Source organism: Zonotrichia albicollis, chromosome 6 (assembly GCF_047830755.1).
Source record: "Zonotrichia albicollis isolate bZonAlb1 chromosome 6, bZonAlb1.hap1, whole genome shotgun sequence".
Lineage (NCBI taxonomy): Eukaryota > Metazoa > Chordata > Aves > Passeriformes > Passerellidae > Zonotrichia > Zonotrichia albicollis.
In genome coordinates this window covers 8,982,274-8,999,143 of record NC_133824.1, presented here as the reverse complement: position 1 = coordinate 8,999,143, position 16,870 = coordinate 8,982,274, and the positions used below count along the sequence as shown (strand labels likewise).

General features: G+C 38.7%; 1 protein-coding gene across 10 annotated transcripts in view; it reads left to right on the top strand.

The window, feature by feature from the left end:
• UNC79 (unc-79 homolog, NALCN channel complex subunit) overlaps positions 1-16,870 on the top strand; it is a 108,290-nt gene that overhangs the window by 10,642 nt on the left and 80,778 nt on the right. For 7 of the 10 annotated variants that reach the window (XM_026791224.2, XM_014264467.3, XM_014264464.3 and 4 more), the window contains exons 3-12: positions 413-717; positions 4,114-4,284; positions 7,001-7,093; positions 8,382-8,437; positions 9,057-9,186; positions 10,720-10,784; positions 12,579-12,667; positions 13,870-13,910; positions 15,140-15,168; positions 16,229-16,455. In XM_026791224.2, the coding sequence (XP_026647025.2) occupies positions 413-717; positions 4,114-4,284; positions 7,001-7,093; positions 8,382-8,437; positions 9,057-9,186; positions 10,720-10,784; positions 12,579-12,667; positions 13,870-13,910; positions 15,140-15,168; positions 16,229-16,455 (1,206 nt within the window). Of the gene's footprint in view, positions 1-412; positions 718-4,113; positions 4,285-7,000; positions 7,094-8,381; positions 8,438-9,056; positions 9,187-10,719; positions 10,785-12,578; positions 12,668-13,869; positions 13,911-15,139; positions 15,169-16,228; positions 16,456-16,870 lie in introns of those variants that run through there. The other 3 variants (XM_074542438.1, XM_074542437.1, XM_074542439.1) reach the window with 2 other exon arrangements.

Sequence of the window (16,870 nt, the reverse complement as noted above, 5' to 3'; positions counted from 1 at the left end):
TGGCTCAAATGATTATAGGGGGGAAAAAATGAATCTCTCAAAATCCTCAGAATCTCACAGCAAAATACCAGCCTGTTTTGACACAGCTAAACACTTTTGATTCTTAGAATTTTTCTTAACTGTGAAACATGGGTAGGGCACTGAAACATGCATTTTTATATTTTTGCTCCTTATGAACCAGATAACACATGAGATGCAATGAAATTTTCCTAGATGTCAATTTTTAATTCTCTTATCTTGAAGCATGGAAGTAAATGGTTGCTAGATTTGTAGACATGCTGGTTTTGGTAGTGATTGCATCTTATGTGGGATGTATCTGGTCTTTTATTATTTGTTTTATAGTGTCATTTCAATGTAATGTGCTGTTCTTTGTGTCTTTGTTGTCTCTTTTTTTTCTTTGTCCCCCCAACAGCATTTTGTCCCGCACAGGGAAGAAGGAGAATCAAGATGCCTCCAATTTGACAGTGCCCATGACCATGTGTCTTTTTCCTGTGCCATTCCCACTCACCCCATCTCTAAGACCACAGGTCAGTTCCATCAACCCTACTGTTACTCGCTCCCTCCTTTACAGCGTCCTGCGAGATGCTCCATCTGAACGTGGCCAGCAAAGTCGTGATGCTCAGTTATCAGACTACCCATCTTTGGACTATCAAGGACTTTACGTGACACTGGTGACACTACTGGATCTAGTTCCCTTGCTACAACATGGGCAACATGGTAAGCAGGCCCTTGAATGATGCCAGTGCTGTGAATCCATGAGTGGTGCATATATCCAGTGGAAGAGATGGGCCTAAACTGACCTGGATCTGGATTTCAAATCTCCTGGGATGCATTTATATCCAAGTGTTCTGCTTGACTTTCTCAAATAAAGGATTTTTTTTTGCATAATGTGGATTTGGGTTTGAATTCTGAGGTTGTCTGATTTTTAGTGATGTGCTTGTGGTATGTAACTAAAGTACAATTGTATGTAACAAAAATTGAACAGATGGGTGTAAAAATACCCAGATTTTTATCTTGAATCTGCTGGGATAACTTCAGTCTGTTGTTTTGGGGTGGGTCTCTTAAAAATGCACAGAGAGCTTGCAAATGTGTATCTGGCCTACAAGAAATGCACAGATTGAGTGTTCTGGTGAAGGTCCATCTCTACACAGAATATAGTATATATCTATTTGAAGAAAAAACTACAAAGTAATTGTGCTTTGAGATGGCTTAAAAATACTCCTGTGTAAAATAGATAGCAGCATTTCTGTCTGACTAAGAGAAAAACAATATTGTCTTATGTTTTAAATTAGCTGCAAGTGGTTTTGTGACTGTGTTGTATTTGTATTGTTTTCCTTAAGTTCTGCTCTGCATCCGTCTGGCTTGTTAACCTGTTAGCCTTTCCTACTGGGATTCAGTAGCCCAGTATTCTCCCTATGTATTAGCCAATATTAATTTCCACTGTGGTATCATGATGTATTGCTTACATAGTTCACTATGGGAAGATGGTTTTCCATCTGATAATGCTGCTGAAATTCTTCAGGAGGAAAGTTGTTTCTGTTAAGGGCTGACTTCCCTTTGAGCTGGCAGCAGTATGTTTGAATCCAAGACTGCTGCACTAGGAAATGGTATGATGCCCCAAAAGCAGGGCCTTTAGCAAGATACAGGCTTGTTTACTTAACTTAGAAATGGTGGAGTTAATTATAAAAAAATCTTTTCCTAAATAGATAACATGGTGATGATTAACAGTGGAGACCTGTAAAGAACAAATGACATTGGGCAGACTTTATTTTTTAAACTTTTTTTTTATGGCAACACAGTGGCTCACCCTGAGTGGTTTTCCTGTCCCTAGTCACATTTTTGTTGCTGTGCCATTTTACACCAAAAGGCAATCCTGGGACATGATCCCCCCCTGAGTAAGGAAAGCACTCTAGGAATTATTACCAGTGGCTTGGCAGCTGGAAGGGTATAACAGTGGGAAATCTTACAGGACTCTGTGCTGGGTCTAGTGGTACTAAATAGTCTAACTTTTTTACTTAGCTGATAGAATTTAGATTTACAAGTGTTATCAAGATGGTTGCTAGCATGTGCTTTCTGTGAGAGATATATGATTCAAGTAATTTTGGCAAGTTGCATTCTGTTTTGAAGTGTCTCCACAGGAGAAATGTAAAATACTCTGCTTAAGAGGGAAGTTAAAGGAAATACCAACTTGGAAGCTGTACTGCAAAGAACTCTGGGTGTTAACAGTAGATCAGAGAAGACCATAACTCACTAACATATAAATATTATTCTAGCAATGTGTAAACATTTGTTTAATGTATGAGGCACCCAAATCATTATGTTTATTATTCTAACAGCCCTAGTAAAGCCTCAGCTGGAGTAAAATTTTCAGATTTGTCTATCTAGCTTCAAGAAAAACATGTACTATTTGTGAAGAGTCCAGGAAAAAAAACAAGAATGATTTGAGGTTTCTCTCATGTGAACAGTGAGAGAAAACAAGAAAAAATTTGGTTTATCTAGATTAGAGAAAAATGGAAAGGATTATCATATGATTATGATATGAAAATATGTAAAGGTTGCTGTGAGGAGAAATAAACTTAACCAATCTATTTGTGGTTAGAGTTGATCAGGATAAGAAGTTACACACTTAAATAACAGCAATGGATATTTTTTTAATGAAAAAGATTTTTTTATGATAAGGATGATTAAGCATTAGGATGAATTGACAGGAGAAGGAGTGAACTGTCTTGCAGGTTTTTAAGAACATTTTAGATAAATATGTGCCAGGAATAATTTGGTTGACTCATGCCTGGGGCAAGGGGAGATGGCTTGCTGTTTTGTATGGTTTTGTGTGTGGAGAATCAAATTTTGCAGTACAACTTGTTGCTTATTTCTTCCTCAGCTTAGTAATTGATTAAAAGAAATATATATTTTTTTATCAGAACAGTCCGTGTTGTTTGGGTAAGTACAGCTGCTGTGCAAGGCAATCCTGAGCTTTGGCCTGATCAGGTAGTAAAAGAGTGGATTTAGCTGGTGGGTTTGTATTGCAGGAGGAGCACTCTGTAGCACTGAGGGTCTCATTAGACTCTTGCATAGAAGGCTGGCCAGAACCACTGAAATGGGCTGCCACTTTTAATTTTTGCTGTGACCCAAGGTGTTTACAGCTACAGATCTCTCTGTGCTTTACAGAGACAGTTTTAAATCACACCAGTTGTACAGCTGAGACTGAAGGCCTGTGTGATGTACTTAGGGCTAGGGAGTAATTAACAAATTAATTAACAATGCAGGAGAAAGGCCTTCTAATGTCTTTGGATCATCGTGCAGGTTCATACTCAGACTTCACTGAGTGCTGCAACCTTTATCAGAGGGTTATGGGCACCAGCTCACTTTCTCATTTGGGAGAGAGTAAAAAGATTATTCCACAATGCGCAGATACACAATAAACTATGCCTTCCCTTTGCATCTTAAAATGTTGCACAGTTATTAAGTATCCTTTTCAAAGAGCTACAATATGTTTTATTAGAATAAGTGTAGAAAATCTTGATAAATATTCCTATCCTTTTAAGCTCTGGGCACTTTTAGCCTCAGTGGTTTCCCTGGAAATCAAAATCTGTAGTTTAATCATGTGTGGTTTGAAAAATGCAATGACACTTCCTGTAGTCCATGTGTGTGAGGTACTTTGCAGAACTCTTGAGGGTAATTAAGATAAAGTTCTTATTTTATTATGACTGATAAAGACTAGAATGATTTTTGCAAAATCTGGCTTTCAATACAATGTGCATTTCAAATTCTGATTCTAGTAACATTCTCTACTTAAATTCAAGCCCTCAAATAATAATCACCATATTGTTAATATCAACACTGATTTTAACTGAGTATTTTATAGGCTGTAGCTTTCATATTCCCTTCAGACTCTTTGGAGTAATGTTCAACAGGTGTTTCCCTCTGTTTAGAAGGGAATTAAAAATTGAGGGTGAACTCACTTGTCTACAGTGATTATCTTTCCAAATTACTTTGAGAGGAAAGCTGGAATTAAAATATAATTAATTATTTTAGTTTTGTACATAGAAAGTACATAGTCATAATTACATTTTCATTGTAATGATTCTATATTTCTTTCATTTTATTCAACAGATCTTGGCCAATCAATTTTTTACACTACTACATGCTTACTTCCTTTTCTCAGTGATGATATTTTGAGTACTTTACCCTATACAATGATTTCAACATTAGCCACCTTTCCTCCATTTCTGCACAAGGATATTATAGAGTATCTCAGCACATCTTTTCTGCCTATGGCTATATGTAAGTAGAACTCGTTCTAGTATTGTTTTGTCTTGGCACATAACAGTATCAGACTGTACAAGTCAAAATTTGGTCTGTCGTGGAATTGTAATGGAACATCAACCTCCTTACAAATATAAAAATTTCCTTCCTTCCATCAACCTCCTTACAAATATAAAATAATGTGACTATTTTCAAAGTGAAATAGCTCTATAATTTTTATTTATTTATTGCACTGTGTTTTGGTGTGAATTCTTCCTTCCTTTAAAGTGTGATGTTTGTTTAAGAGATCACTGTTTTCAGACTCATAGAACTTTCAGTGCCAGCAGTGGGAGTTGTGAATACAGAATCAATGGGCAAACTGCTCCTGAAATAATAGATGTAATAGCAGCATGCATAATTTTTGCATCTGGACTATATCTGGATGTATGAGTATGATTTTTCTCAGTGTGATGATGTTGTGGTGAATTTCTGGTTTTCTCCTTCTCTGTCTTCTTGTCACTTTCTATGTTCTATACTAAATGACTGTGCCTGCAATGTCTCCTATGCATAGCAGTTAGGACTGAATCTCATGGTCCCTGCCTTTTTTCCTCCTCTTTCTTTTTACTCCCCCTCTGTGAAGATGTCATGTGGTTACTTAACATCATATCCCCTGCTCAATGTGGATCTTGAGGTGTGTTCTGAATGCTTGTCCATGTACCTGACAAAAAGCTTGATGGGACTTACCAGTAATGAGAAATATAACCATTTTCTGCAGAGAATCATTAGGGTCAATATAGGTCTGTTTTAACCAACAAGCCTTTTACTGTGTGTGACCAAACACTGGAGCAGCTTTCCAGAGCAGTTGCAGATTCTCCACCCTAGCAGATGCTCAAAACACAATTTGTCCTGGATGTCTGCTCTCGTGCCTTGGAGCAGAGGGATTGGCCAAGATGGTCTCCAGAGGTCCCTTTTAACATCAACCATTCTGTGATTTTGTGAGAATGTCTCTTCCTTACCTCTGTATTCCCGATCTTTGTGGAAAAACGTGAACAACTTTTGTACAAAGGTCAAGAGTAATGTCATTTAAGCATGCAGAAGATGCTGAAAGAAGTATAGTCCAGTTAAAATTGAATACAGATTTATCATGTGTATTTTCTGACCAGTCAATGGTTTTGGAAGAGTCCTCTAACTCTCCTGGACCTCAGTTTTCTCACGTAAAATATTAATTTTTAGTACATCCTAATGAGGTTTACTCTATTAACTTTGACACATTTAATGAGAGTGTGCAGATCAAAAGTGCTAAGATATATTTCATATGAATGTGTAATAAGTCCTCTTTGTGTTAAGAACAGAATTTTGCATTAAACAACTCTTTTTCCCACTGCTGTAACCTGTTAAAGAACAGCTGAAGATGGTGACTTATCCTGTCTGTCCTCAGATCTGTAGAACTATACAGATCTGAGAATAACTCAGAACCTCAGAATAACTGGTTGAGTTGAATCCTTGGTTTACTTAAATAGATGCTGTTCCCCAACTGCCCCTGATAGAGATTGCATCCTTGCATTTGCATTTGTCATGCTGGCTTTCTTCTCTATCTGTTTTGGTGAGATTTCTGTATGAAACCAGTCTGCTGCTTTTTAAATTTACTAATCTAGTACTGTGTCCTACTTTTTTGCTGATGGCTAAATTTAATTGCCCAGTTAGAGCTGCCGAGTATTTTTCAATTTAAATCTATAAAAATACACCTTTCTGTAATACTTTGGGGGCAATTATTTGTGTGGATAACATTAAAAAATAAATGAATGGAGTGCAGTGATCTATAGTAATTTTGGGTCATGTGGAGAACAGAAAGGGAGAAATTCTCCATTTTCTCTCTTCTCTCCATCATTTCTATTTGAGTGTTCTTTTAATTAGTCTCCTTGTCTTTCCCTGCTGGGAATTATATGCTCCTTTGCAAGGCAAGTGCAAAACCTTTCCTTCCCTTAGCCTTTAGTTCTGATTCAAACCAAAAGGGAGGATACAAGAGATTGTCTAAGCAGTTGGAGAGCCAGATGGGAGGGATGAAAACAGCTCGCTGAGCTGGTAGCTACAGTTCTGTGCTTCTATCCCAAATGCTTGGTATTTGGGTCCTGGCAGCCAGGCTTGGGGAAGTGCTGTGAGGGTGGAAAGATACTTGTGACATCTCTGTGTAGGAGCTTGCCTTCAAAGCCATGTTGCCATGTGAAAGTTCTGCAGGGTTTTTCCAAATATATGCCATTTAATAGTAACCACTTCATGGTTCCAGGAGGAGCTCCAGCCACTTCCTGTGTGAGGTAAAAGATACTGAGCTAAAAGACAGTCAGTGCTGCTGTTCTTCATTATCTCAGGACAGGTCACATAACCATGGGACTGATGCTTCTGGTCTGCAGCCACAACTTGAGCTCTCAGCAGATCCTACAATCCAAGGCCTAGGTGCACTTGGTTGTACATGATGTTATTTTGACCAGTCTGGGGGTTCTGAAGGAGAGGGCCTGAGAAGGCAACTGGTTGATGCAGTTTTAGGGACGAAGTCACACTGATCTAGAAAACCAGGAGCATGTCTATGCTCTGTAGATCAATGCCTAGGCATCTTTCTCTTCCACTTTTTTTTTTTTTTGATTTTCATGACATGGCATCTTAGGAATTTTATCTGCATGAGCTGGAATCAGTTACATGCTATTCTCACCTGATTTTCCTGTTACAATAGAAATTTATTTATTTTTTCCTTTCTTTTAAGTGGGATCTTCAAAACGAGAAGGTGTTCCAGCACATGTCAATCTGTCTGCATCATCAATGCTGATGATTGCAATGCAGTACACATCAAACCCAGGTATGTGTTAACATGCAACATGGTATCATTCATTCTGAAACTATCAGTCAGGAAGTGTTGTCAAATGCAATCAGAAAAGTTTTCATTATGGGAAAAAACTGTGTCGTTTTCCAGCACAGTATGAAAATTATTTATTTTAGTCAAAACTGAGATTTCTGAACATCATTCTGGAAATAATCCATATGTAGATAAGAGATCTCTTTGTGATGGAGAAATAGGATTTGGTGCAGGATTGGAGACCCTGATCTACTCACGTTTGACATCAGAATAAAGTACTGATATATATAATGTCAGTGTTGGAGAGAAATACCACTTACCTTGACTACAGAAATTAATTGTAACTGTCTTATACTATGATTCAAATATCACTGAATTCACAACTGGTACTGTTTTTCTAAAGAAGGCAGGTAATTCTGGCTGCAGGCTTAATAGAACTATAATTAAGTTAAATGTAATTAGGAGTATCTAAACAAAAGTGAGGCAGTCCCTGTTTAACCATTGGGATCGCATAACCAAGTTGAAACAATATTGAACCCCAGTGAGCTGTTACATTGCATAATCATCGGCTGTCAACTATCTCTGTCTTGTGAGGATGGGTAGATGGTGTGTGTGGAGGAGCCCCACACTGCATTGTGTGAGGAGTGTCACATCAGCCTGACTTGGTTCACACAGGTAAATAAAAGCAGAACACCATTTCTAAAAGCTGCTTGCAGAAGTCAGGTTTTCTTTCATTAAATGTTCTGTCTTTGTTTTTCTGTCATTTCTGTGTTCAAACTGTGCCAGAGAACAGGTTGCCCTGTGGTTTTTGGGAAGTCAGACATGTAAAGTGGTTCACTTGGCTCTCATGTTTGTTTGATACAGAGTGGCTCCTATAGCCTCTGTATATGTGGGAACGATCTATTGTTAATGTGACTTCCATTGCTGCCTCAAGGTGAATGACAAGATACCCATTTACACTGTGACACAGGGACAAAGTTCTAGTGAATCAGCAGGTATTTTTCAGCTGGATGTGTTTGAAAAAGATCTCCATTGCTGTGCAAAAAGCTGTACCCTCGTGGTAATCATCTTCCTGCATTTTTTGTCAGAAAGAAGTTACTAATATTCGGTTTCTTATATTTTGTGATGACTCTTGGGTCATTGATTCTTTAGCAAGCCCTTTAAAATAAAAATATTTGAATGAGGCATAGAGTTCTGGATGGACAAAGCAAAGCCAATCAGCTGATTATGTAACTTCTGTAGCCTGAGTTTCCATGTCCATTTTAACTCTATACTGTCTTTTCTCTCTCAGTGTATCACTGCCAATTATTGGAATGTCTCATGAAATATAAGCAAGAAGTATGGAAAGTAAGTTTATGATCATATATACTTTGTGGAAATGACTGTGCTTGGGTAGTAATAAAAACCAGATGGCTTGGAAATTGAACTGACTGTATGCCAAGAAATTGTAAATGATCTTTATATCCAGTCCTCCCTCTGGATTATGGAGAGGAAGGTCACTCTAATTTTTAGTTTACAGAGGCAGTTCCGTGTTTTATAGAAATGAGCTCTGTTTCCTAAGTACTATGTGGTTGTGGCTCCAGTGATGGAAATTTTAATAATGAGCAAGCTTCTCAGTTCATGTGGGACTGGACTTTTATGAGAACTATTTGTGAGTAATGTTGTCTGAGTCTGCTCTGAATCTGCTTGATTTATCTGTATTTCACCTCTTTGCTCCATCATTAGACAGTGAATTCATTTTGCTCTGTTAGTGCACTGTGGGATGGGTGGTTGCTATTGCATGCTCTGATCAAACTCAGAAGCATTCAAGTTGGTCATCTAATCTGTCTCTTAAGAGCATACAAAGGAAGTTGGGGCATGAAATGTGTTAATTTTGTGTGTTCAGCTGTCTTTGAACAGAAGTGCAATATATTGAATTGCAGTGTTACCTTGCAAAAATGAACATTTTGTCCATGTCTTTCCTTAGGATTTGCTATATGTAATAGCATATGGACCATCTCAAGTTAAACCTCCAGCAGTACAAATGTTATTTCACTATTGGCCCAATTTAAAACCCCCTGGAGCAATCAGTGAGTACAGAGGACTTCAGTACACAGGTCAGTGCAGCTGGTTTTGTATAGGCCAAAATAAATAAATTATGAGAAGTGTTAAAGTCACATTTTTACAGTTCTATGATGTATTTGACGCTTTTTGTTTGATAAATTGTACATTCATAACAATATGCAATATCTATTTATCTGCATTTCCAAAACATGTCATGAAAAATAGAAACTCAGCTCATAGCTAGTAAATATGTTGTCTTCATCACAATATTAACTAAACCTGAATAGGAGAAGAAATAACTATCATGTTTGTAGCAAATAGCCTGTGAAACTGCTGCCTGGGCCTCCCAACAGATCTGGTTTATGTTACTTTCAATTATTGCTTTGGTTGCTTTTGTTGTGTCAGCTGCTAACACTGCTGCTGTTGCTAAGACTTCTTATCTGGCTGTTACTGTCAAAAAAAGTCATGTGATGTCAGGTGCAGTTAGTACAATGGATAAATTCTCAAGGTTGGTTATAGGATGAAAATGGGGGACAAAGTCTGGAGTGCAGCTGGAGCAGGTTCATGGTACAAAGTCCTCTGTCTGCCAGACTGCCCAGAGATACTGATGGGATAGTGCTGCTACAGGGGTGACTGTCCAGCAGCAACTCATTGCTTTTCCTGCTTGTCTGTCTCAACCTGTTTCAAACAATCTCTGTCATATGACATAGATTTTGTTCACTTTTAAAATTTCTGGACCAGAATGTGACATTTTAAATTATGAAAATCAAGGGTTGGAAGAAACCTTAGAAGACCCCTAGACCAACTCAAGTGCAGCCTTAATGTTCCCAGTAGAATTTGTCTGATCTGTTCCAAAACCTTCCATTGAAGGGTTGATAAATTTTCTTGACTATTTAGAAAAAAAATTCTTTATGTGCTGCTCTGCATCACTTTTTCCATGCAAGCAGGTCTGTAAACTAATCATGATAGTATTCTTTTTGAGCTGTTACTAGTAATGGATAGACTGGGATTTTCCCCTTATTTGTAAGTTTTTTGTTCATATATCCCAGAATGGGATGAGTATTATCTGCATTTGCATGGTATTTTGACCTTGGGGGCATTCTGTAGAGCATCCAAGTGATGCCATTTGAGCATCCCTTTGTTGTTTACTTCTTGCCATTACACAGCCAAGGCTCCTTCTGTCACTGGACTATTTTTCCTTTGTCCCAGCTGTGTTTTCATTTTGTCTGGGAAAGTAACTGAATTTACTCAGCTACTCCAACCCTCTTTCTTCTGGAGTGAAAGGATAGTCAATTATTTCAAGATGCTGGTGAGATCGAGTCTGCAACAGGAATGTCTGTGTCTTACTTTTTCCATTTTCTTACTGAATCCATGGCTCATTTAATTATACTGTAAATAAGTCAGGCAGGTATGTTCAAGGTTGTTTATTGTAATTATTGAGCTTCATGAGGAATGGCTATTTGTATCGTACTCATATTTGTATAGTACTTAGTACAAGAGGCTCTTGTTCTCAATTGAGACTGCTAGACAGAAAGAATATAAATATCTCTTCTCATTTATTAATCAGCCATGTTTTGGTTTTGCAGCCTGGAATCCTATTCACTGCCAGCACATTGAATGCCATAATGCGATTAACAAACCTGCTGTGAAGGTACTGCTCTTCCTTTAGGGGCCACACCCAGCTCTCTGGGACAGGGGAGGTTGTACTTTTACCTCAGTCACGAGCTGTGGTGGTGTGCAGGTGACCAAAGCAGGTGCTAAGGGAGCAGCAAAGCCTGTCGGCACCAAGGGGGGCACACCTTTGGGAATATGTTCTTTGCCTGCCTCAAGCAAGATGAGGTTTTTCCTGAAACTACTGTGGGAAATCTTGAAATTGAACATGGTGATGGTTGTAGAGTACTTTATAAAATTTTAAGCTGGCTCCTGGCTAAGCCATGTAAATGTTTTCCTGAACACGCACATATATGTGTACAAATATAAGCACAAATATTACTGTATACAGGAAACATTGCTTCAGTTCTGTAGGTACATGTTCACCTTGGTATCTTGATTGAGCTCATACAATGCACCTACTTTGGTTAAGATCCTTTGCTTGGAATGTGTCCTAAAGCAAATAGCAACAAAGCTTTAGTTACCTTTTCTGCAGCCCTCTTTGAGGAAGGTAAATTGTATCTTCACTGTTTACAGGCATAGTAAAAATGAAAAAGCTTTGACCAGGCTCACAGAGCAATATGATAGCAGAGGCAAGAACAGCGGCCCAAGTCCAGAACATACTGCAGTTAGGTGTACTGATTAATTAATTTGTGTCTTGTTAAATATGTAGGTACAACCAATTTTCCTGGCATTGATTTGTATACTAATATCATTTCTTTAGTCAGAGAGTTCTGCAGTGAGCCTTTCCCACAGGCTGTGCTAGGACATAGTGATGGCACTCATCTCGAAAGTCCTGCAAGGGACCACCTTCCTGCCCACTCCAGTAATTCTCAATGATTCCTCTCTCACAGAAAAAATGTTGAAAGGTGCTTCATGTTGTGGTGGTCACTAGATTCAGGCTAATAACACAATAGAATAAAATATTAAAAAAGTACAGTTTCAAGCTTTGCAGATTAAGTACCTGCATATTTTTGATTGATCTGTTAGCCTAATTTTGACAGAACCAGTTTTGATCAGTCATCACTCAGAAAAAGGCAGCCTGTTGTGTCCTAAGTAGATGATTTGGTTAACAAAGATGAGAAATGGACATTTAAAGAGGTATTTGTCTTTATTTATAAAATCTTGCACTCCAGTGGAGTAAGAGTGATCAGAGTGGTTAAGATGTAGTGTATGCACACTACTGTTCAGTGTTTCCTTTGTAGTACAAAACACTTGAACAAATGTGTATGGAACTGGCTCTTAAATGTAACTGTTTTCTGTAATTGACTTATGTGGAAGGATAAAAGCTAATGCAAGACAAAGTCTGGACCTATGTTGCCAAGGGAACTGTGAGTCTTTGTTCTGTCACTGCAGTTGTGCTCTACACTTGAAAACTGTGACGAGTGAAAATTAGATTTTGCTGGAAGAGGCATTTTTGAGATAGAAAAATCTAGACCTTTCCATTACCTTGTCCTAAACAATGGATCCTCTAAGTGCTGTCTTTTTAGGGACAAAATAGTAGCAGTGTATAGTGAATATGCGATGTGAGTATATAACAAAACGTACTTATCTTTCAGAAAGTGATAATATTGGGACTGCAATATGTCCTATTTTTTACAGGCTCTCAGATCCCTATCTTTGTTAGAAATAGTTTGAGAGTACACCACATGCTGAGTATTTTCTTTCATTACTAAATGCTCTTAACACATATCAAAGCTGTGTTACATTTTATGTTGTAGTATTAACATATTATACTTTTTCAGCAAGCTTCAATGAACAGAGATGTTAATCCTTTTCCTTCTCCATGTTTCAGATGTGCATTGACCCATCCCTGTCTGTGGCTTTGGGTGATAAGCCACCACCCCTATATCTTTGTGAAGAATGCAGCCAAAGAATTGCAGGGTAGGTAAACCAAGAGCTGGAAAATTATAAATATTGTCAGACTTCATAACTCTGGAGTTTTGCCTTTTTGGAGTATGATTTGCATATAATTTGTATAGGTAAACCTGAAATATATGGAGCACACTGCCACTCAATATGAATAAGGATTACAGATATTTACATGATCAGCATTTGCACCTACCTTTAAACAGAGCTTTTAATTTGACATCTCTGAAAAAATAGATACTGTGAGATGCATTGACTATGACAGGGAAACCTCATTAATGCTCATGAAACCTCATACGCTTATAAAACATTTTTTATCCTCATCCATTAGTTGTCATTTAAAACCAAACATTCCAGTGAAAGTTCTTTTACAGAGCTTTCACTAATGTTTTGTAACATGTATTTCAGATTAGTCTCTAAGATATACCATGGAGCAGCAGAGATCAAAGAAATTGATCCAGGATTGGCCAGTACTTGGTATAAACGTACCCTGAAATAAAATAACCTCACTTTGTTTTCATTTTTGGTTGTCTTTTTTACCTTTCAATTGCTACTTTGGTTTGCATTAATATACAAAGTCTACTGATACTTACAGTCAGTGCCTGTCCTTACTTCAAATGGACAAGGTTACAGGTAGTTCAGAACCTAAAGGAGTGTTTTTCTCCTCAGTTTCAGACAACTGTAAATCATACTGGCTGTGGGAAAAGCAATTACATCTCACCTTAGGTTTTTAAGTCATCATTGAGTTAAAGCAGGAAAAAGTAATTGACTAAAGCAGGAAAAAGTAATTGAATTTGGTAGAAGCATAGCTTCTAAGGACACACAAAGAAAACAATACTGGTACTTTGGTTTCTTTTCTACATTCATCTGCTATTCTTCACTACCATTTCTTAGCTGTCAGACTTTCAGAGGATGCTCTCTTTTAATTTGATAAATTTAGACCTCAAAAGTAATTTTGAAAACCTTGAACATGGTGACCAACATCATCAAAGTGGTAATTTATGGTTTGACAGCACAACCAAGAAATGTTATGTAAAGCAGTCTGCAATTTATAAAATTGCATTTAAAAAAAAGCAGCTTCAGAATAATGGCATTCCTACCACATTGATTTATCTAAATTTCCTCTGTACAAAAGTAAATCCGTGTGTATATATATATATGTGTGTGTGTGTGTGTGTGTGTATAAAAAGAAAGCTAATTATATATACATTTTACAGGGATCACAGTGAATGGTTGATTGATGTTCTTCTGCCACAAGGTAAGAAATATTTTAAGGGTAGGTACAAACTGATCATAATTGTTAAAACTATGCTGATATTTCTCCATACTGCATTACTTGAACTGCTGCATTATGTTCAAAAGTGTTGCCTTTTTTAATTTATTTAAAGTAGTTTGTATTTAATGCTGCTTAATGTCCTTAAAGTACTATGAAGGATTGACTAATCCTCTATCTGAAATACTATGCAACTCTCTATGTGTGAGGAAACAGAAACGATTGAACAGATTTTCAAATCTTGACACATTCACAACTGGAGCCAAGTTTTTAAAAAGTACTTGTGTCCCACAGTGCTGTCCAAAAAATGGGGCTAGTTCTTCCAGTAACCTGGGTCTGATTTGAAAGCCTTAAAAGCTGCTGAAAATCTGTAACACGCGACTGCAAAGGATATTAGAAAAGGATATAAAATATTTTTTGGTGATCCAGTTATTGATCCAATCATTGTTCTTTGGCCAGTGAGAAAACCTGGTATTTTGTTATGTACTAGAATGCAGACAAAGCGTGTTGACAGACTAGTCGGCATGTCATCTGAAATAACCCTTCCAGGGATAGAATGAAGACACTGCCTCTCTCTTTGCTTTGCAAACTGAAAATTCGTAAGCAGTTGAGATTTTCTTGCTGTCTGCTTTTAGTTGAAATGTTACCCAGATAAAGAATGTTTTATTTACTTAAGGGAAGCACATCTTCTTAATCAGCCCCTTAAACTTACTGAATCATATGTTGCCAGGGCAACAGATCAAATAGCTACTGCTTACAGGTTGAATCTGCAAACATTTCACTCTGAAATTATGGGCCAGACATAGTGGCTGCTTTGGCATTGTTCATCCATATTCACTATTTTTTTATGCCAAGAGCTTTCACAAGCAGTGTAGGCCCACCTGAGCCACGTCTCCTACATCGTGCCACAGTCATGTGTGCAAGGTGTGCTTTTACAAGTCTGCCTGTGGGGCAGGAGCATAAGCAGAAGGTGGAGGAGTTGCAGAGCACACCACTCATAATGCACCAAGGCTGTTGTATTTCAAAGTAGAAATAGCCATAGGCTTAAGTGTACAGTGTCCTCACTTATGCAGGCTTAGGGGTTTCAGTGGTACCTGGAAACACAAGTTTAGCCCAGAGACTTCCTTGCAGGGTGTCCATTTTCCCCTGGCTGCCGTAGTAAACCACAAAGATCGTCACTTTGTGTTCATGTTTTGTATGCCTTCCCCTTACAGCTGAAATTTCTGCTATATGTCAGAAGAAGGTAAGATTCAGCCATTTGTGTGATGGGGCATGATTTGATGTTGTGTGTAATGTCATTCCATCACTGTATAGTGTGTTCTTCTTTGTACCATTCCAAAATCTCACAATTTATCCATGAATGCATTGATTGGTGGATGGAAAAAATTCAGCAGCAGGTTTCTTTTTGTTAAAACTGACAATGTTGATTTGAGTTGTAGGTTTTAGTTTAAGTGGCAATTAGTAAAGCAATCCAATTATGCAGTTGAGCTCTGTTTGTATTCTATAACTCTGCTTTATGAACAGGATAGAGCAAGAGATGAATTTTAAATTTAAGTGTTTATATATCTTCCCATGTCCTTGAAGTCTTGGATTGATCCTAAATTGGGCAAAAATCAAACTGTAAAGTGTGTATTTTTAAAAATATTGGACTGAAAATCTTTAGTGCTTGGCTCTGAAAAGGTTGCTGACAAAAAGAATCTGCTTGCGGTACATATCAGCTAATGTGTTTTGATAAGGCTTTTATAGCAAAGGATACAGTGTCAACCTATTCCAGTTCTCATGTGGCAAAGAAAACTTCTCTGTTGTGCTGGATTACTAGGTGGCAGAGATTTCAGGTGCTTATTTCAAAGGCTTGTACAGTTTCCTATGATAAGGCAGATCCTTACATAGCATAAACTGTGGCATGGTGGCACCATTTTTTTGCACTCCTAAGGATCTACCTGTTGCTACCTGTAACTTAAAAAGACCTTCTGAAGCATAAGCAGGTGTTAAAAGAACTACTGTAAAATTTAGAGGTTGCTCCGAGTCAGGAGGTTGAGGTTGATGATTTAAATGTCAGTTTGGTGTTTCAGAAGAGGAGCAATTGTGACATTGAAGTCCAGACTCAGCATTTAGTCCTGAGGTTGTCTTCCTGGAAGGTCAGTGATGTTTGGCATCAGGAGGCTGCACACAGTTGTGCTTAGATAGAGTGATTTTGGAAATTGCCAGCGCTTGAGCCAGCTCCCTGGTGCTGGCTCTCATCCCTGTTTTCGGTTCCATTTCCCGATAACCTGTGGCCTGACAAACCCTTTGTCATTTCCCAGAACTGCAGCTCCCACGTCAGAAGAGCGGTTGTCACGTGCTTCTCGGCGGGCTGCTGTGGCCGCCACGGCAACCGGCCTGTGCGCTACTGCAAGAGGTGCCACTCCAACCACCACAGCGAGCTGGGGGCGGCCGCGGAGACCCACCTGTACCAGACCTCGCCGCCCCCCATCAACACCCGTGAGTGCGGCGCCGAGGAGCTCGTGTGCACCGTGGAGGCTGTCATCAGGTAATGTGTGTGAGCAGGACCAGGCCTGGGTGTCCATATTGCAGCTCGTGTGCACCATGGACGCTGTCATCAGGTAATGTACGTGAGCAGGACCAGGCCTGGCTGTCCATATTGCAGAGGAGCTCGTGTGCACCGTGGAGGTTGTCATCAGGTAATGTACGTGAGCAGGACCAGGCCTGGGTGTCCATATTGCAGAGGAGCTCGTGTGCACCGTGGAGGTTGTCATCAGGTAATGTATGTGAGCAGGACCAGGCCTGGGTGTCCATATTGCAGAGCAGCTCGTATGCACTGTGGAGGCTGTCATCAGGTAATGTGAGCTGTGGGTACATGAGACAGGATCAGGCCTTGCTGTCCATATTGCCTGCAGATCTTGTGCACAGGTGGATTTTAGTTTCACTGGGATAATTGGGGAGCA